Source organism: Chlamydotis macqueenii, chromosome 9 (assembly GCF_036417535.1).
Source record: "Chlamydotis macqueenii isolate bChlMac1 chromosome 9, bChlMac1.mat, whole genome shotgun sequence".
Taxonomy (NCBI): Eukaryota; Metazoa; Chordata; class Aves; order Otidiformes; family Otididae; genus Chlamydotis; species Chlamydotis macqueenii.
The window spans coordinates 27,355,934-27,375,083 of record NC_141564.1 but is presented as its reverse complement, the minus strand read 5'-3'; the positions used below and the strand labels follow the sequence as shown (position 1 = coordinate 27,375,083).

The 19,150-nt window shown below is 51.6% G+C and overlaps 2 protein-coding genes across 2 annotated transcripts in view; one reads left to right on the top strand and one right to left on the bottom strand.

Moving 5' to 3' along the window:
* Nucleotides 1–579: 579 nt before the first annotated feature.
* On the bottom strand, nt 580–7,164 carry CLRN1 (clarin 1). Its single transcript, XM_010127075.2, has 3 exons — nt 6,868–7,164; nt 2,011–2,190; nt 580–993 (listed from the first exon to the last, which is right to left on the bottom strand). The coding sequence occupies exons 1-3, from the start codon at nt 7,118–7,120 to the stop codon at nt 728–730; spliced, it is 699 nt and encodes a 232-aa protein (XP_010125377.1). The 5' UTR covers nt 7,121–7,164; the 3' UTR covers nt 580–727.
* A 2,978-nt stretch (nt 7,165–10,142) lies between these two features.
* The window catches only part of MED12L (mediator complex subunit 12L), a 131,274-nt gene continuing 122,266 nt past the window's right edge, over nt 10,143–19,150 (top strand). Inside the window, exons 1-3 of the mRNA XM_086754304.1 lie at nt 10,143–10,307; nt 16,961–17,065; nt 18,887–19,078. Coding sequence (XP_086610430.1) covers nt 10,209–10,307; nt 16,961–17,065; nt 18,887–19,078 — 396 coding nt within the window. The 5' untranslated portion in view covers nt 10,143–10,208. The remainder of the gene's footprint in view (nt 10,308–16,960; nt 17,066–18,886; nt 19,079–19,150) is intronic.

The window sequence follows — 19,150 nt, the reverse complement described above, 5'->3', positions numbered from 1 at the left end:
GCCCACGGCTGCGGGGGTTGCACAGGGAAACGGGGGCTTCTGGCACTTTGGGGTCAAGGAGTTACAGTTTGGTTTGTTAAAACTAAAAAACCCAAAAGAGAGCTTTATGGACAGAAATTATGACACTGCCATGCATGTGACGCTAGCTTACCATGTTAGTGGTGGTTTCAGGGGGTTGGGTTTTGTCCTCAAGCACCTGCTACAGCGTTGTGTTCTGTCAGCTTCGCGCTTCTGCGACGGCACCTGGCCTCTGTTACGAGCAAAGCCCTTACTTTTATTTTCTCTTGTTCAATGCTTGCAGGTTTGCTGGGCATCCTTATTCTCTGCAGCCTGACGTGTAACAGCTGCATCCCTGCCTTCATGAGGGCTAACGGGTAAAACTGCCGCTGGTAATCGTGTGCGCCTCTACTGCAGCCCACTTACTCTACTCCCCAGATCGGTTCCATACTGCTGATACTCCTAGGTTTCTTCATACCAGCCATTTTTCAAACGACTTACTGGAAAGAAAGCGAGAGTCTTACCCCAGGAAAGAGAGCATATTTCGATGTAGACATTAACAAATAGTACGTCTTCTTTTGTTACTGCATATGCCATGGTGACATTTATTTGAAACCTTCACTTTTTTAACATCTTTAGAGCTAATCAATTAACAGTGAGTACATCTGGTGGTTGTCAAATGTAATAGTGATGAACCTCTTTGCTTTTAGTGTTCTTAAATTACATAGTTCTAATACATCAGGTCAACCGCTCCAGTGGTTGTCCGGGAATGTTTTGATTTTGAAAAGGGAAATTCAAATCCAGCAAATCGTATCAGCAAGGCGTTCAGGAATTGCACCAGGGAGCAAACAAGGATGATCCAGAAAGAATTTGCAAACTGTTCACTGTGAGTCTTGAATGTGAAAGTTCCCTCTTTGAAATTAGCAATTTTCTCTGAAAGGTGGTGGATTTTCACTTCGGAGGAGAAGAGAATCATGATGAGGCAGCCACAGGAACCTGGAACGGAGAGAGAGATGCTCGTCATCTCAGGGCCGAGTGGCGTACACCACAACCCAGCGCCAATACCGAGGGTTATTATGGCCACTGAAACGTAGCTTCAGCAGGGACCGTTTTGAGAATCCAAGCCAGCAGCTATTGAAATTGGTAAGCTTTGGAACTTGAGTGTGGCTGAGGACCCGTAATATTTATCACGAATGCTTTAGTGCCCTGAGCAGCAACGCATCTGTGCTCTTCCTCAGCGTTCAGCTGCTCACTGTCCCGTTGAGCATAGCTGAACTGGCTGCGAGATTAAAGATAAAGATGTGCTTACGTCCCTTATTAATTATGACTGTAGTACACAGCACCCTGTGAAGGAACCGTCCAGCTTCTCGTCAGCCAAGCCGGTGGTGCAGAGAAGGGCTTCCCCTTCCCTGTTCGCGGCAGGGCCAGGCACGGTCCGTGTCCCTGCTGGCAGCGTGTTTTCAGAGACGGCTGTTACAGCCAGTTGCTGCCAGTCTCTCCCTCTGCTTCTCAGTTCCCTCCCTCCTTCAGGAAGGCTTACTGGTGTCAGTGGTGATCTCGCTTGCATGGCTGGAACCCTCCCATCATGGTGACCATGTGCAGTTGCATCACTGACTTTTTGTTTTGTTCTGGGTCCGTCCCCGGCCCCGCTGCGATTCCCAGTTCTAGCTGTGTGCCGCCTGTCGGTGATGGGTGCCCGGGGCTCGTGGGCACCGTCCTCTTTTTCTACCAGCTTACGGAGACGGGCCAGGGGCGCTGGGGCTGCCTGCACCCGTACCCATCCCACCGCCCGCCCTCAGGGAGGATTTTGGCATTTTATCTCTTAAGTGCAATTTGGACAACCCATGTTTTGATACAGCCACGTCATCTGCTTCTCTGCCTAGCTTTATTTTGCCAGTTTAGAGTCAGTGCAGCCACGGTCCCTAGGATGGTCTCCTACACTGATAAATCGGTCACTGCAAGTAGAAAACGGAGAGGCGTCAGCCCGGCGGGGCGGGGTGGAGCGGTACTTACAGGCGACGAAGCTCCAGAGGTACAGCCCGACGGGGCCGTGCAGGGTTTCGTAAGGGCTGCCAAAAGCATTGAACATGAAGAAACCTGCTCCCACCAGAGCAAAGATGATCAGTACTGTACAGAAGAGAATGACACTAACATGGATACTTGCAGGGATAATTTTGAGCAAATCTGGAAAAACTAGGAAAAAAAAGAAGAAAACATTATTACACGTGTTAGGCAAAGTTACTTCAGAAGTCAGGCCACGGGTTTCTTACTGGCTTGTGATAATTGTTTTAAATCGTGCTCTTCCAAATGCAACCAAAGACGAAAATGAAGTTATTAACTAGAAGGAGGTTTTCACAGATGTCTGGAGCTCTGACCGCTCCAGCTGCTGGGGAAGCAAGGGCCGCTCCCGGCTGCGGTGCCAATCTCCGTCCTGTTTCACAGCAGCCATTCCACCACTTCCATTTACACAGACAGACAGTGCTGTTCCGTCACGTTTATGCCCAGAGAATTTTGGCTAAAAATACGTGGTTTCTTCTGAAAGCCTGAAGCAGTAAAGGTGTAAGTGAAAAGGTCCACATTAGGTTATGAAGAAGCAGGAAATCATGCATGAAGCCACAGTGCTGACACGCTGGCGGGTTAAGCGCGTTGTGCACTGCGTGTCGCCGGGAGACGTTCAGCAACGACATCAGGGGAAGATAACGAGTGAAGCCATTCATGATATGGAGACTCCCTGTGAAAATCCACCAACGGTTGTTGCCAAAGAGACGTGGAGCCACCTCAAAGGACTGGAGGTTTCTTACCTCCCATCCTTTGGCACTTTTCTGTTTTTAAACAGAAAAAGTGCCCAAAAAATTGGTATTTTGATAAAAAGCCTTAAAAATAGAAAAGGGATCTTTTTGTCTACATATGTTAATCTCACATTATTTTTTTAAATGAAAGATGATACTAAAGAGGGAGAAATTCATAGAGGTTACATCAAAGAGTTATTGCAGCAAACTCTCTGAATGAAATTTTGAAAGAATAAGTGGATTTTATATGATCAAAGTTTTCTCCCCTGTATTTCCCCAGGTGAAATACTTGTGGAACGTTTTGTGTCTGGAAGCACAAAGCCAAAAAGGGAAGCTGATAAATCAATGAGAGGAAGTGGAGAAATCTTACATAAAATGTGGGGTACCAAGCTGAAATAAGAGAGAACAAATGAAATGAGCGTGCAGCTGCGAAGGCGACTTTATTTTAAATGTTTTTATGCAGCTTTTTAGGTACCATTTCAAGTTGTGATCCTGCTCAGCTGGGGCACAGGGGATAGTCAATCAGACTCGGTGCGGGAGAATAATTTTTAATCATTCATGTTTGTTTGGCAACAAGGGGTATTTCAGAAGGAATCATCACACACGCTTAACTGCTCCTGATCCGCAGGGGTGCGATTAAAGCGGGGGTAATAACGCCTCGGCGCTGCCTCGCTGCAGCAAGAACGTGCAGGGAGTGGAAAAGCCTTGCGTAAATGACTCGACCTTGTAAAATGTTTGCCAGCAAGCAGTTCTGTGGCTTGCCACGCAGTGAGCACAGAGAAGCAGGTAATGTGGCGTCACGCCAGTTTCTCTCCTTGAGTAAATGAAACTAATGAAGCAAGCATCTGCAGAGTGTTTGCCGCAGTTACCCATTTCCCCAAAGGAAGGTTTGCCTGCGTGAAAAGGTGCTTCTGCTGGTGGCTGCTGTTGTCCACTTGTGCCACTGGTGCTTAAACTCCTCTGTCACCCTGGTAAAGCACAACGCGTGTTTTAGAAACCAGACCCGGTGTCTGTCGGCCGTTACGTTACGTGTTTCGTCTGTTCACAAGCACTGGGAGCAGCGGCCCCGCCAGTGTGGCACAAAGTACGGTTTTACTGGTGCTCCGCTCGGCCCGCGGAGGGGCTGGCGGGTCCCTGCCTGCGCGGCACTGCCACGAGGAACAGCATTAGTTCCTGTAACAGCGCCTGCTCTTTGGGAGAGGACACGGAACGGTGTATTCAATAATACAGTTTTGTACCATTCATTTTAAGAAAACCTCTTACTGCATTGGATTGAATCTTTCCCTTGGCACCTGCATTTACAGTGGTTTATGTCATTAACATTTTCTGTGTGACATATCAGGAAAAATCAGTTCCAGCAGCTATGTTGCCTGGAAAGAAAAACATTCCTGCGCTGTAATGAATGAAATTGTGTGTTAGGTATGCATGCCAGTGGCCTTTAGAAAACGAACTGCTGACCCAGAAACCGATGAGAATCAGCACGAGCAAATGAAGCAGAAGGCTTTCCCGGCCCCGCGTTTGCTGGCAGAGCAGATTCACGGTACAATTAAAAGAGATACAGTGGTCAGAGGGGAGCGCTTGATGGAACAAACACACAACTAAATCATTTAGCCCGCCTTCCGTGCCTGTTCTCAGCCGTGCGGAGTGCGCTCCGGCGCGCTGAAGGACGGCTGTGTGTATTGTGTACGGTTCTCCTGCTCCCGGGGATGCGCACAGCGCGTTCCCAAGGGCGCGGAGTTGACGGGACGGGTCTGCTGTGACCCCTCCTTGGAGGGGTGTTCGGGGCCAGCTCTCGCAGAGGCGTATTTGGCTGAGCTACCCAACTGTCCTTTCTAAATAGAAATCCTGCGACAGTAACAGCGCTGCGCTTGCTTTTTAATCTAACAGAAAGGTGATCTGAGAACAGTTTGTGAGGAAGCCATCAGTGCTTCCACCCTCCGCTGTCGCTGAGAGCTCGCAGGGCAGAGCCTGCCCTGCGGCCTGCCGTGGTCCCTGCAGCGGGGCCCGTGACGTTGTGTAGGCCGTAACAGGGCTGCATTTCGGGTGTACGCAGCGCCACACGTCCCCCTGCCACGTCACCTCTTTGGCGCCCTACCCAAGGGATGCCAGGGCAGGCCAGTAAGGCCGACAAGACGCGCCCGTCATATTGTGAGTGAGACCTACAGAAATACGTCACTGTCGATGCCTGGCTCGTACGGAAGGGGAGCAGCGGGCGAGGGCCCGTTCTGCGGGGCGAGCCCGGGTGAGTTTTAGGCAGTCACAGCTCTGGGGCTGTGTTTCAGGGGCCAGTACCTCAGCCCTGCTGCTGCAGGTGATGCCTGCTGGGACCGGTGTCCCACGGCACACAGCACGGTCCTGCTCACCCCGGGAGGGAGGCTGCAGTCCGCTCCGGCCCCGAGGAGCCTGGGCTGCAAGATTAAACCCAGCCTTGAGCTCAGATCCTGGGAACAGGCACCAAAGCACGTGCTCCAAGCCTCGTTCTCCCTGCCTGAACGTGAGAACAGTGACATTCACTGAGGGTGAGGGAATGACTATTGAAATGTTTTCTTCAAGCGATTCCTGAAAGCCTCGCAGTTCTTTCAATACGTAGGTTAGGCACTCGTGTTAAATAAATTAACTTTTAATGTTGTCCTGTGCACTGGGATTCTGCAGCTCTGCATGAACACACGGGTTTGGTTTTGTGGCCGTTCCAAAGCAGGTGCTTAGCTGTGGGTAAGACCTGACATGCTGTTGTTCCTGCTCTTTGGTGACATCGGGGTCTGTGCTCTGAGGAAATAATGCTTTCCAGTGCAAGTCTGGCAAATATTGGGTAGGAAAGGTTGGCGAGGTGAGCTCCCTGACAGCATGGCTAGAAAGTGTACGGCCACAGTGAGAGCAGGCTCCCCAGCTCGGGAGCGTTCCTGCTTGAACGTGCTCCGCAGGGCTCGCACAGATCCAGAGCTTACCTCTGCATTGTGAGACATTTAAAAATACCTGATGACTGATATTATTAAATCATCACAAACAAGCCGTGCATTTGTATTCTCTCTCGTACTTGTACTATTAATCCACACCGCCCACAAAATTAAAGCTCCGTTGAAGCTGGCTACGAGCATGCTAGCAGTGTGTTAGGATATTTCAGCCGTAACGAGGGGAAGGGTACAGACGGGAGCCTGAATGCAAGGCACACCAGCGAGAGGCTTTAAAAGCATCCCAGGAACAAATATGAGAGAAACAGCAGCCAAGGGGCTGCCTGGGCCGTGGCTTGCCTGGCGCAGGTGCTTGCCGGCGTGGCCTGGTGCTCTTACGAGGTAACCTTACCTTGCCTTAAGTGACTCGTGTGAGCAATTTCCCAGCACCGTTTCAGCAGAGTGCCCCTACACTGGGTTTTGTAATAACCCCAGGTGGCAGACTGTACAGTAACAAACGGCTGCTTGCTATTACCTGATTAATGTGCTGCTGTGTACAGACTGTGTGTTCATTTGATCATTTTATTGATCTTCTTATCCCTGAAGATAAATAGTTATGAATATCGCATGTAAAGCGGAGCCACTGCTGAAAGGCTTTGATAAAATTCCGCATGCCAGACACGCAGTTCGACTTGCGGATCGACCGCCTGAACGCCGGCTAGCATCAACCAGCCGCTCTCCCAGAGCAAGCAGCGGTGGTGACTTTTTGGCTGCTCCGCTTCTCAACAGCAGCCAGGCGTTACCTATGCCCCAGCTCTTTCCTGGGATCTCCGCTAGTTCAGTTCTTTCACGGTGGAACGGAGGACGTAGCACTGACACACACACAGAGGAAGGTGACAGAGATTAACTGAAAAACAAACTATTCTTTTCTTTAAAGTAATAGTATAAACATTTTGAAATGTAGATATCTGTGTAATTGAAATACAACTTGTTGAAAATGTTAGTGTGGCTTTACGAGTACCAGAAAAGACGTCAGTTGAAAGCCAGAGCACTTAACGGCAGCGTTCGCTCTACAATGTTTTGTGCTTGCCAGGCTCCGTCTATGAGCAAGGGGACACCAGGGCAGCGATCTCCCGGCTCCCTTAGTTGCCGGCAGCGCGGTGTTAAATAATGCAAATGCCATTGTTACTCACATGAAAACTGGAAAGGTCTCCCCCCGAGCCCGCACTGTCTCACGCGCTCGCCGTAGAAAAGCCCGTACTGGATTTTGCCGATAAATTTCTCCAGCTCCTGGCCAGTGGCGTTGACGAGCAGGGCTCCGGTCTGGCAGAGCATCGTCCCCCTAACCCACAGCTGCGTGCCCACGGCTGCTGCGGTCCCCAGCGCGCACGCAAAGCTCAGCGCCCCCGCGACGCAGAAGAGGATTTTCTTCTGCTGAGCCGGCATGGTGGCGTGCAAAGCCCTGTGAGGGACGCGGCTTTCAGCCGGGCAGCGACCAGGTCCTCATTCGCGCGGCAGGCAGCGAGCTCCCGGCAGAGCCTGGGCGGCCGGCCAGCCCCGCTCTCCTCCGAGCTCCAGCAGTTGCTCTCCACCAGGCACGCGCCTCCGGAAAGATTTATTTCTTCCCCATCCCCAGCCGTGTAACTGCAGCTCGCGTCTAAGCAAGCTGGGAAAGAGAGCGCTCTGCGGGGCGTTTCGGTGTCACTCGATCAGGAGGGTTTTAGGTGACAGGAGGAAGCTCGCTGTAACTCGACGAGCGCTCCCTCACCCCAGCCCTGTCTGACTGGGCCAGCGCAGCACTTCAGAGACAGGCTGGGCTGCCGCGAGCCAAAGTCACCGGCACAAAGTGACCCATGTCCCGCAGTGCCGGCACGCCAAGGGCCTCGGCTGGGACCCGGTGCGCGGCTGCCTGCGTGGATCTACTGACTGCTGGTCAGCAGACACAGGGTTTGGGGTTTCTCCTCACCAGATCGGCTTGGGAAGTGGTTTGTTAACTGGACGCATCTCTGTGGCAGGAATACTCTTCAGTGGTTTGAGAGCATCATATCAGCTGGGCTTAGAGACCAAGTCTGGTCTAACTACCTAGGTTTTAAGACAACCTTGGAATTAAAATGAAGCAGGGCAGTGTACAGACAAATGTTTGGGTTTTTGTTTGTTTGTTTGTTTTAAGCTACTGCTTAAATAAAGGTGTGGCTCATGCTGTGACCGTCGTACGTAACCAAGAGCTGGCACATTGCTGCATCGCGGTCCATCACCACTGGGCTCACGCTGGGCACGGTGCAGAGCGCATACGGGTTTGGGAAAACGCTCATCTGCAAAGATGGCTTTGAACACTGTACTTGAGCAGGAGGCGTTTAGTGCTCCCTGAAGAGGGAGCGTAGTATTTGCGTATTTGAGTATTTGTCACCAGCACAATTGCAGTGAAAGCAACAGACAAGCATCCAACCCGTAATTCACACAATATTTTCAGAAGTTACCCTCTCTTTTAACTAGTATCAGCAAACCAAAGCAAATGACAGGAATTTAGTCACGATGGTAAAGAAACCATACTATGAGCTGGGATATGCTGTTCTTCCTTATTCTGAACTTATTCCTTGAATTCCTGACCAACGTGGTGGCTTAAGACAGGACTCACTTGACTAACGGTGACATGAAATACTTGTTACCCTCTGACAGAGACAGCTCAGCCAAACCTGGCTGCCCTGGCAGCGTTCCTAGAGAAAAAAGAACTAAAACTCCAGACCAGAATGTTTGCAGACGTAGGGCTTTAAAAAAACTGGATTTGAACCCAGGCTTCCCAAACATCAGTGACTGAACTGAGGAGGGGAGCAGAGGATGGTGCAAATCTGTAGCCAGACATGTCACCCCGGTGTCCGGACCTCATGGGGCCGGTCTGCGCTGGGACGCCTGCACTGCAGAGCTGCTGTGGAATGCGGGCAAATCAACACCGCACAGTGAGCGCCCTTAGGAGATCTCAGAGCACTCGGCCTGCCAAAAACCACCAGAAGACTGGGATCTGTGTGTTTGGGTACATCGGGATGTGTCTGACAAAGCCCCAGGAATAAAATGGATACTCTCTTAAAATATGCACAATATTGATCTTCCCAAAGCCAGGGATCAGAACACGGATCCAGTGTGCCCGTGCAGCCTGTGGAAGGCTCTGAAGTGCTGGTATCCACGGGGGGAGTCCAGGAAAAGGGCTGGCAAACACTGCTGGTCCTTGGATCACGCACGGGGTCTGACAGACCCGTCATGGATTTGAAAGTTTGGGGAGCTCAGGGTTGTTCATCCTTGCTTTCGGTGAACAGTACAGCTGGATGCATCAGCAGCAAGTCACTGACCAAAAGTGACTTGAGATGCATTAACAAACATCAGACAGCGCAGGGCATCGCCGTCCCACTTCATTGCTGTCGCCTAGCGCAGCCGCAGCTTTTAAGTTCTCTGTGGTTGGGTTAGAGACTTGCCTAGGGATGGCAGGTATGTGGTTTGCCTGCATTTCCTGCGCTTGTCCTTACCAAATGCGAACAGCAGCTCATTTGTAGAGTGCTGCTGTTCATTTTATTTAGCCCTATTTGCAGCCAACTGTCTAAGCGTGTATTTCCAAAGTACCTTGCGTTTGTACTGTCCCGGAGGATGGCCCAAGGGGGGATCTGGCACGAACAGTGGGCAGGAAGGGGCAAAAATACAAGTTTTCATGCTCGCTTACTGTGATGCTGAACCAGGACTGCACCTGCCGCTCCAGCACCCACGGAGATGGCCCCGAAGCGGGAGGGCAAGGGCTGCTGCCCGGCGGGGCACTGATTACAGGGCACGAATAACCGACTACGACCGGACACTGCAGCCCCATTTCGGGAAGGGGGGAAAGCACGGGACGCCCGCCGGCGTGCGGGGAAAGGGGGGCCCGGAGGCTTTGCCGCTGGGTTCTCCTCTTCGGCAGCCGCGGCCCTGCCGACACCTCGCTCCCCGGGATGGGCGGATGGGCGGACCGGCCTCTTCCGCAGCGGGCCGTCGTTTTCTTGGGCGCATTATTCATTCGCCGAAACGAACGGTGTTAAAAATGGGAGCAGAGCACCGGGGGCACAGGCGGGCGCGGTGCCCCTGCGGCGGGAAGGGGCCCGGGGGGAGCACGGCCAGCTCCCCCCCGTCGCACTCCTCCAGAGAGCTCTGGCCGCCGCCTCCCCAGCCAGGGCCGCCGGGCAGCGCTGCCGGCCCCTCCTCCCCGTCCCCCTGGGGCCGCTCGGGGGGCCCGGCCCCGCCATCGCCCGCTGCGGTGCGGTGGGCAGCGCGGGACGCGCGGCGGGGAGCGCTGAGGCGGCCCCGGCCGGCACCGGCACCTGCGGCGGGAGGCAGCGCGGCGGGGCCGGGTGGGCCGGGCCGGGCCGCGCCGCCCCCCCGCGCCCGGCCGCCGCCGCGGACGCGCAGCCCGCCCCCGGCGCGGCGGGGGTGAGGCGGGGGGCGCGCCGCCGAGTGCTGCTCCCTGGCGCTCGGAGCCCGCTCCAGCGCCCGCCCGCCGCGCCGGCGAACATGAGCGATCATGGCCGCCTTCGGGCTCCTCAGCTATGAGCACCGGCCGCTCAAGCGGCCGCGCCTGGGGCCGCCCGACGTCTACCCGCAGGACCCGCGCCAGAAGGAGGTGAGAGCGGCTGCCGGCCCCGCGCCCGCCCCCCGCCCGCGGCGGGCCGCCGCCCTCGCTTCCCGGCCCGGCGCCGCCTCCGAAACTTTTGAGCCGCGCAGCCGCCCGCTGACTTGCATTTTCTGCGGCGAGGCGGGGGCGGCGGTCCCGTCCCCCGCCACCGCGGCCCCGGCGCCCTCCCCGCGGCCCGGCCGGCACCCGGGCTCGCCCCGCGAGGCGGAGGGGCCGGGCCCGTGAGGGGAGCCCCCGGCCCACGAAGGGCATGGGCCCCTCAGGGGCACCCCCGGCCCGTGACAGCCATAGGCCCGCGAGGGGCACCCCTGGCCCCTAAGGGGCGCAGCCACCTGCCATGATGGGTACCCCCGGCCCACGAAGGCCATGGGCCCCTGAAGGGCACAGCCTGCTGCCATGAAGGGTCTCTGGCCTCTGAGGGGTGCAGCCACTTGCCCTGGGGGGTCCCCTGGCCCCTGAGGGGCGCAGGCTGTCTTGAGGGTGAGGGGTGCGCCAGCTGGGGGAGCCTGGGCCTGCTGAGCTGCCCACGCGTGTTTCTGACCTGGCAGCAGGGACCCGTGGTTCGCGAAAGGGCTGGGGGGTGTTGGAGGTCAGGAGATGTGTCCAGGATCACAGGGCAGAGGTGAGCGGGGCTGTAGCTTGTGCTCTCGCGTCAGGCTGTGGCTGTCATGCTGCTGGGTACCACAGCCAAAGCCGTGGAGACCCGCCGTCGGTCGGTGCCGGGGATGAATGTGTCATTTGGGCTGGCGCTGTGACATGGCTGGCATGTCCAGCAAAGCCATGGGGGTGGCTGTAGGTCTCCCCGGCCCGGCTTCCTGGTCTTGATTCCGGGCTGCTGGCCCTCCAGAGGTGTGTGGGAAGAAGCCTCTGGTAGGGATTGTGACCGGGATGTCTCCCAGCACAGTCAATGGGTCTCTCTGAGATTTGCCTTGTGTGCTGGGTTGTGACTCGTACACGAAGCCGTGTGTGCCAGATATCCCTGCCTCTCGCGTGGTTGGTCTGGGATGTCCTCTTCCCCTGGTGTTCCTGGCCGTCTTCTGTCATGGTGAACTCGGCACTTGCAGAAGTCGTCAGCTATGTGTCTAGAGGATGAACTCCCGTTAAACTGAGCAAGTACAGCAGGGCAGCCATGCAGCATTCTTCGTGCTTTCCTCTCTTCCCGGTCTGTGGTCTTCTTGTGAGGCTTCTAGAAAGGAAACTAATTAAGGGTAATTTGTGTGTGAGCGTTATCATCTGGTTCATACAGGCTGGCAAGTGCTCGCCAGAGAGTGACTTTTGGTCAGTGCTGGTTGAGAGAGGCTTGCATAGCACGCCATAAAGGGTGTGTGTTCAAGTCCGTTACTTGAGACATATCCCAATTTTTTGACCTCTAGCATCTCTCTGTCTTTTCACTCCTATGCCGCTACTCGTCGTACTTACAAACTCGACGATTACGGTAACTAGAAATACTGCTCTAACATGTATTTTTCATGCGTGATCATGACCAGGCCTGCAGAACTGCATCTGAACTTAGTTATGACAATGTATGGAGATGAATTTTTAGCTCTGGACCGTCGTGTATTTTTAATCAGGTGGTGGATTGATTCTTGCAGACACATTTATAAATATGCAGGCAGTCACAATAAGAATGGAAGTGGCAGATGCCCAGATGGTTAATATTTAAAATATATATTACATGGATGCATTAATAAATAGAAAATAACTGCAATGGGCTCGTTGTTATTTGCCATACGTAACTGATGGAAATGTGGCTTGGGGAAAGTCTTCATTCCGCGTGTGTGCTAGTGCAGTTGCGCGGGGCTTTTGTTTGCAGGGTACGGTCCTGTGTCGTTCCAGCCTTTGGGTGGTGAAGCCTGTCTGTTGTTTGAAAAAGGAGACCCGTGCAGCGTTGCAGGTCCCTGGTAGAGGTGGGAATGGGCTGTCTGGTGACGCTGGTGTTGCTGGCTGCCGCCCTGTGTGTTTCTGAATTCCCTGTCTGCGAGGAGCTAGCACCTCCAGGGACCCTGGGCTCCCGTGCTGCAGAGCCAGCTCCTGAGCCCGCTCACCTGAGCGCAGGTGGAAATCGGCATCCTTTGCGCAGTCCCCTTGTGACGAGCTTGGGCAAGGCTTAGCCCCTGGGCACGGGCTGAGCCCTGTGTGCTGAATGCTCTCTGCAGAAATCAGGGGCTGGCAGGAGGGACGGGCTCAGATTGCGTAGTGCACAGCTTCTGCGCGAACGCAGTTACCTGCCGGGGCTGTTTGAACGCCCGATACCGCTCCAAAAAGAAAGATTAGGAGGAGTTAGCTTTCCTTGTCTTTCTGTAATGTGTTCTCTGAACACCTGACAGTGCTTTGCACATATTTTCGCTGTATAATCAGCAAATGCTGCTGCTGATTGTGGAGCAAAGGGGAGTTTTGGAAATCCTGCCCTGGCAGGAGCACCTGAAGGCAGGTTGTTAGAAGCAACTTTTTCTAACACTGCCTGTGCTCTAACTTGTCACGGTCTCCCTAAGATGGATAAAATATAATGCAGATTGTGTTTATTACAAGTCAAAGATTATAACTGCTGAATGTACTGTACCATCAAGGCCAGATCCTGGGAGTTTTAGTTTCAAAGCACAAAAAAGCACAGCATAATTTTATGCTGAGAAATAGCCTTCAGACAGAAGGCTATTCTGTGCCTTCTCCACACGCAGGGTTTGACCCTTCCAAGGCTCAATTCTCCAACGTCTACGCTCACCAGTAGCCCAGACCACCTTCTCTCTGGTGGGATGGGTATAGCAGGTGAAATTTCTGTCAGAGAGGCCTCTCCAGTATTGTCACCCCTATGCCGATTTGGAATAGATCTGTCTTTCTGGGCCCGTCAGTACTGCAGGAGACCAATCTTCCTTCTTCCTCGCGGTATCCGTTTATAACACGGCCAGTATGTCACCTTCCTGGTCTCCAGCGAAAGTTGCTTTTGCCAGTGGTTGGCAGTTGGGTATGGCTGCTCCTTGTTTGTGACTTCTGAGCTGTTGATTAGGATAATGCTCCTCTAAATAGCGTTACTCCTCTCTTGGTCATGAAATATGAGATTATTCAGTAATCTATAAGTGGCACAGTATTTGATACTGTCTCTTTTAGGGAGTTATTTTTTCATCTTGTTGTCCAAACCAAGCCCAGAGTAGCGGGAGCTGAGCGTGAGTGGAAGGCTTCGGCTGCAGCAGCTACACGGCAGGTTGAAATCCGGGACCTTCCTGCGGAGGGTTTGGATCTCCGCGCTGATGCTGTGGTTGCTCCGAGCTGCCGAACGTAGGCGCTCTGCTGTTATAAAGAGACACGAAGCTAAAGGTGGAGCATGTGAGAGGATCTAAAAGTAATGAGTGCTTAAAAAGATCGGTTTTGTTGCTTTCATGAGTTTAATATGAACTTCTCATTTTCTGTTCTGAAATAAATTTTTGAAGTTAGGGAGAAGAAGAATGCCTTTTAAAAATGCCTTGGTTTTGACTGTCCAGTAGTGCCAGTGAAGATCTATATGTTGTCTTTTTGTTCAGCTTAGATGTCAGAATAAACTGGCCAGTTCCTGGTTTTTCAAAACCTTTATACGTCATTAGCTTTCCGCTTTTCTCGTACTGGCGTGGTGCTGCAGTAAGCGAGTGTAACTGCAGTAACAGGGAAGCAGGAGAATGCTTAAGTTGAAAGAGCTCATTCCTGTTCATTAAAAGCAAGTGAATACGGAATTATACAGTCGGAACACCCGACGGCGCCCCAGCGCTCGATCCCCACGGTCGGTTCGTCTGTTCTCGTCTAGCTGGGAGTGCCCTGCCTGCAGCCGGCTGGTGAGTGCCACAGGTGGCTCCTCTGAACGCCTTGCAGGACTCACAGCTGCGACGGAGCCAAGTAACGCGCAGGCTTAAGTGAGGGTCTGACTTATAGCAGAGCTGGCGCTGCTTAGCTCCCGTGAGCATCAGCCTGAGCTCGTTGGGCTTGCTTTCTGTGAAGGTGTCCCTCTGTAGGTGTTGTGTTTGCAAAGGGAGTGCTGCAGGTGTATCGATGGGTCTTAAATATCCCACCTCAAACAGTTAAAATTCTTTCTGAAAGAAGTTACCGCAGTTTGGGCCTGAGCCTTCATTTGGCTCTTTAAAATTGCGGAAGGGTTTTAAGCCTTGATTGGGCTCGCTTGGGGCCCTGCTTGACGTTTTGAGAAGCTTGACATTCCTGCAGGAGCCCAGCGGATCCGGTGCGTCACAGAGCGCGGTGCTTAGTGACAGCAGTGTGCGGAGCTCCTCTGCCTGTCATTAGGAGAGGGCTTGTGGATCAGCCAAGGGAACGAGGGCTTAACCCTGGTACGCTCGCTATTGTACAGTTTAGCCGTGCTGGTGTTCCTGCCCGAGTGTCCAGGATCCTTCCTGCTCTGTCAGGACAGCTGTGCTCCTAGAAGATGACCCCGAGCTGTTAGTGGAGCTGGCGTAAGAGAGAGGTGATGTGAACATCCATTTTACTGTTAGTTTGTTTATAAAGGTATCTCCGTGCCTTGCGGTTGCAGATGACATGTCCTTTTGTCTCTAGATGGTGTTCGGTTATGCAACTGTGCTTTGTTCTGTGTTTAAAATTTCTGAACTACTACTGAAGGCAGGGAGAAATCTGAGCTAATAATGTGAGCCAGACAAAACCAAAACACTGACGTGTGCGTTGTCAGCCCACCCGCAGCCTGATCCTACAGTGGCGGTGGCTACAGCAGCACAGCACACGGCTCTCCGTTATTTTCTGCGCGACAGTATCTAAGCAGCTTTTTTCAAGAGCAGTTTAAAGATATCGGAACTGGGGTCATCTGTGGAAATGGTGCTGATAGTAACGTATATCTCCATTTGCCATTTTATTTATTTGCTTATACTATCTTTGATCACTTTCCTCTCTGCCTTTAGCTGTGTTTCAAGGCTGTCTTGGGGATAGTGTGGGTGGAGGAGTGCTCCAGCACTTTTGTTGATTTCATTTAAAATTCAGATGAGGCTTGCTAACTTCATAAACCCCGGAGAGCTGAAATTTCTTCTCAGTACATTCCTGTCTTCTGTGTTACTCCCAAACTTTGCAAAAATACTGAAAAGCAAAATGCGTTGCAAAGCATAAGAGCATAAACTGAATGGAAGCTGTTTAGTAGGGCCTGTTGCAATAGGACGAGAGGTAATGGTTTTAAAAGAGAGGGGGGTAGATTTAGATTAGAAATTAGGAAAAAATTTTTTACGATGCGAGTTATAGAACACTGGAACAGGTTGCCCAGAGAGGTGGTGGAGGCCCCATCCCTGGAAACGTTCAAGGCCAGGCTGGATGAGGCTCTGAGCAACCTGACCTAGTCAGGGATGTCCCTGCTCCTTGCAGGGGGGTTGGACTAGATGACCGTTGAAGGTCCCTTCCAACCCTAACCATTCTATGATTCTATGAGGCTTCTGGGTCGCTGTTTTAGGGGAGATATGTTGCCCAAAACTAGTAACAAAATCTTCTAGTAAAATGATGACATGCTTACATTTATTTTCAGCTATTTTATTTGCTTGGCTTGTTGTTCTCATAGGTTATTTCACAGTCATCTCGGGGATTGTTTGATAACTTGCCTGCTGCTCAACTTGACCGCTTGAGCTTGCGTAGAGTGCCTTTGGTGGCAAGTAGCTGATTCCCTGGGCGAGATCTGTGCCTCCTCCTCAGAGGGAGATGAAGAAAAGCCAACAGGCCGAGTTCCCGTTCATCTGGTGTAGGCAAACCTCGGTCTGACGGGCTCGTGGTCCTGAGCAAGTGAATGAACGGCACAGGCTGCAGGGAAGGGTTTTGCCTTCGGGGAGGATGGGAAGTGAAGGCAGGGAAGGACGGGGCGAAGGTGGGACTCACTTAGGAAATTGTATTACGCGTTTGTGAAGACTTGGGTGTGTCAGTGCTGCTGACCCCCACTTGTGCCTGCTCTGTGCTCCTGCTGCGAGTATGATCCAGCGAAGCCTGCTTGAATACACGTATGCAGCAAAATGAGGGTGCGACAGGGACAGATGTTTACTTGACATTGTTTCTGCTGGAGGTGATCTGTTTGTTATTTCAGTCAATATTCTCAAATGGTGGTTGTGGGGCCACAAACTGAATAGTAACACTTTAAACTTCAACAAACGATGCAAAAATCTTTTTGTGCTGGGGGAAGGGACGGTGGGGGCTGGGGGTAAGGAGGGGTGTGCAGCAGCTTTCTGTCGTGGAGCGGTGCAGGTGGCTCCAGTGATCCCAGTGTGTCTTGAGAAGAGGAGGGTGCTGGTCAGGATGGCTGGTGGCTGGCGCTGCTTTCACACGAGGAGGACTTTGGGCTGGCTGCTGGGGAGCACTCCAGGTTTTACACGGGCTGCCAAGGCCCTGTTTCCTGCTGCCCTCTTCATGGCAGCAATCCTCTTCCAGCAAAACAAGCAGCATCCTTATCAAGTTACGGCCTTGGCGCCTGTGGTGGGGTGAGCACTTAATGGGGCCGGGAGGGTAGGAGTGGAACTGCGCTCACCAGGATCCTGTGAACGAGCAAAGCGCTTTGAGGCTTGTTCGGGCGGACGCAGAGCGTGCCATACCAGCAAATACATACATTTTCTTTATAAAAACAGGCTTCTCCGAGTGATGTGACTTCTTAAATTGTAATTTCATTTTTTTTTCCCTTAAAACGCTCTTTGCAGGATGAACTTACTGCAGTGAATGTAAAGCAAGGCTTCAGCAATCAGCCTGCCTTCTCCGGAGATGAGCACGGATCTGCTAGAAACATTGTCATTAACGCCTCGAAGGTAAGACAGGGCTTTTGGGTCTGATCTGCTCGCTGAGGCTGCAACCAAGCTGGCAGTGGTTGTACGTGGGTCTTGACTGCTTTGCTTTCTAATCAGAAGTCTCCTTATTAGAGTTAATTACAGGACTAATATAAGAACGCTGAGCTGTGTTTCTGCTACCTGATGTTACCAGTCTTCTGAGGAAAACAGGGATGGCAAGAACAAAACGCAACTAGCTCGCTTCGTTGTAGAAGAGATGTTAATTTTTGTTCCTTTTCTTTTATTTGCTTCACTTAGAAGGAGAGTGGTGACTCCTCCCCTGGAAGTCTCTAGAGTTGACGCATCTTTGGCTTGCTTTGCTCTCGTATCGGTTTCATCAGGCTGTCTTCTGCCAGCAGAAACTGGTCACTGTGGCCTAGATCTCTTGGGATTGTTTGGTGAAATTTAACTTAGCTCTCCGATGGGGTTTTTTTTGAGAGTCAAAGAAGTGTGAGTTACAAAAGAGCAATAAAAATATCACTGAAGTGTTAGTTACTGTCTCCCAAATTGAAAATAATAGCTACTTAGAAAAAAAATTCATCTTTTATTTCTTTGTGGGATCTGTCCAGATTCATATGCTCTCCTTTTTTTTTCTATTGGGATAGCAGGAAGAAACTGTTTTGAAGGAAAATTTTATCAAGAAGCTTATAAAAATGTTTTCAGACAAAGTAATTTTCTGCTGTTTGACTTTTAAAATACGTACCTTTTAATGGCTTGCTGGGAAATGTGAATTTACTTATATAGAGATGCTCTTTTATTTTAGCAGAAGAGGAGGTACAAGTAAATGAGAGGGTTGCTATTGTTTTTCCTGTTACACTCTTCTGATTTTGTTTTCTAGAATTGCCGCCTGCAGGCACTTTCTGTCTTATGTTTTAATTATTCATGGTTTGCCTATTGGACATAACTCTTTGAAAAGCAAACCAGAAATTTACAGGGAAGTTATGTGGAAGGTTTAGGTGTAGAATTACCAAAACAAGTTCAGTGTCTCTGAAAAGCATTTCACAGATTTTAAAATTACCCAACTATGAATATATTTATTAGAAAATCAAACATTTTATTCTTACTGGCAGGCCTAAGCATTAATTTCTGTTATAGTAATTTCAAAAAGTAAATAAGCTTACATGGGTAGTAAAACCTTTATGGGGTTATTTTCTGCTATTTTGGGATTGAAAGTACTGGGGAAGCAAATCTTACCAAGCCGTTCATTCTGGAGCTGTGAGTGGTAGGGGAGGTGTTTTGAACAGAAGTCAGAGCACTTCCTGGCTTGCTGGGACCTTTGGGGTTTTCCCTGCCTAGCTGACGACAGAAAGACAGTTAATGCTGTTCTGCAGACAGCGCCGTTTGGTCTAAATCGCGGTGAAAAGCAGGTGTGTGCACACTTCGTGGTGCAGTAAAGAGCAGAAGGGGGGAACGCTCTGAGGCACTCCTGGAGTGCCCTGAACCGCGGCCTGAGTCCAAAACACTCCTCTGCTGCTGGGCTGCGGCCCTGGGCACGCAGCGACCCGTCGCCAAAGGCACCTGCCTCCCGGGTGTCTCGGAGGCCTGGTCGCCCCTGGCTTGGTTCTGCTGACCCACAGCTTCTGTAATGGTAATGCAGAGGTGTTGCACGGGTGCTTGGTGTGGTGAATCCCCATCTCCGAGCTGCAGGGATCAAAGTGTAAGCTTACGAGACTGACAGCCTGGACTGGAGTGGTGGCTGCCTCTCTTCAGATGGAAATCCTCGGTGTATTCAGGTACTGTAGATGCTTGCTTACTGGGTGGTCTTTTTTATTTATTTATGTATTTTTTTTTTTTCCCTACCAGATTGGCGCTTACTTTAGCAGCATATTAGCAGAAAAGCTAAAACTTAACACTTTCCAGGACACAGGAAAGAAGAAACCCCAAGTAAATGCCAAAGACAACTACTGGCTGGTTACTGCTCGGTCTCAGAGTGCAATTCACAACTGGTTCACAGATTTAGCAGGAAGTAAACCACTGACTCTTTTAGCAAAAAAGGTATCAAAATACTCTTTCCTCTGTTTCTTGGATATGGGATTGTGCTGAACTGGGCTGTAAGAATAGGGCGGT

What these genes read in the sequence shown, in the direction of transcription:
- CLRN1 (XM_010127075.2), bottom strand. Translation starts at nt 7,120, where the DNA reads ATGCCGGCTCAGCAGAAGAAAATCCTCTTCTGCGTCGCGGGGGCGCTG. An exon ending in GAGACCTTTCCAGTTTTCAT is followed by an intron (nt 2,191 to 6,867) that starts GTGAGTAACAAT and finishes TTTTTTTCCTAG; the next exon opens with TTTTTCCAGATTTGCTCAAA. An exon ending in CCTCTGGAGCTTCGTCGCCT is followed by an intron (nt 994 to 2,010) that starts GTAAGTACCGCT and finishes TCTCCGTTCCAG; the next exon opens with GTTCCTGTGGCTGCCTCATC.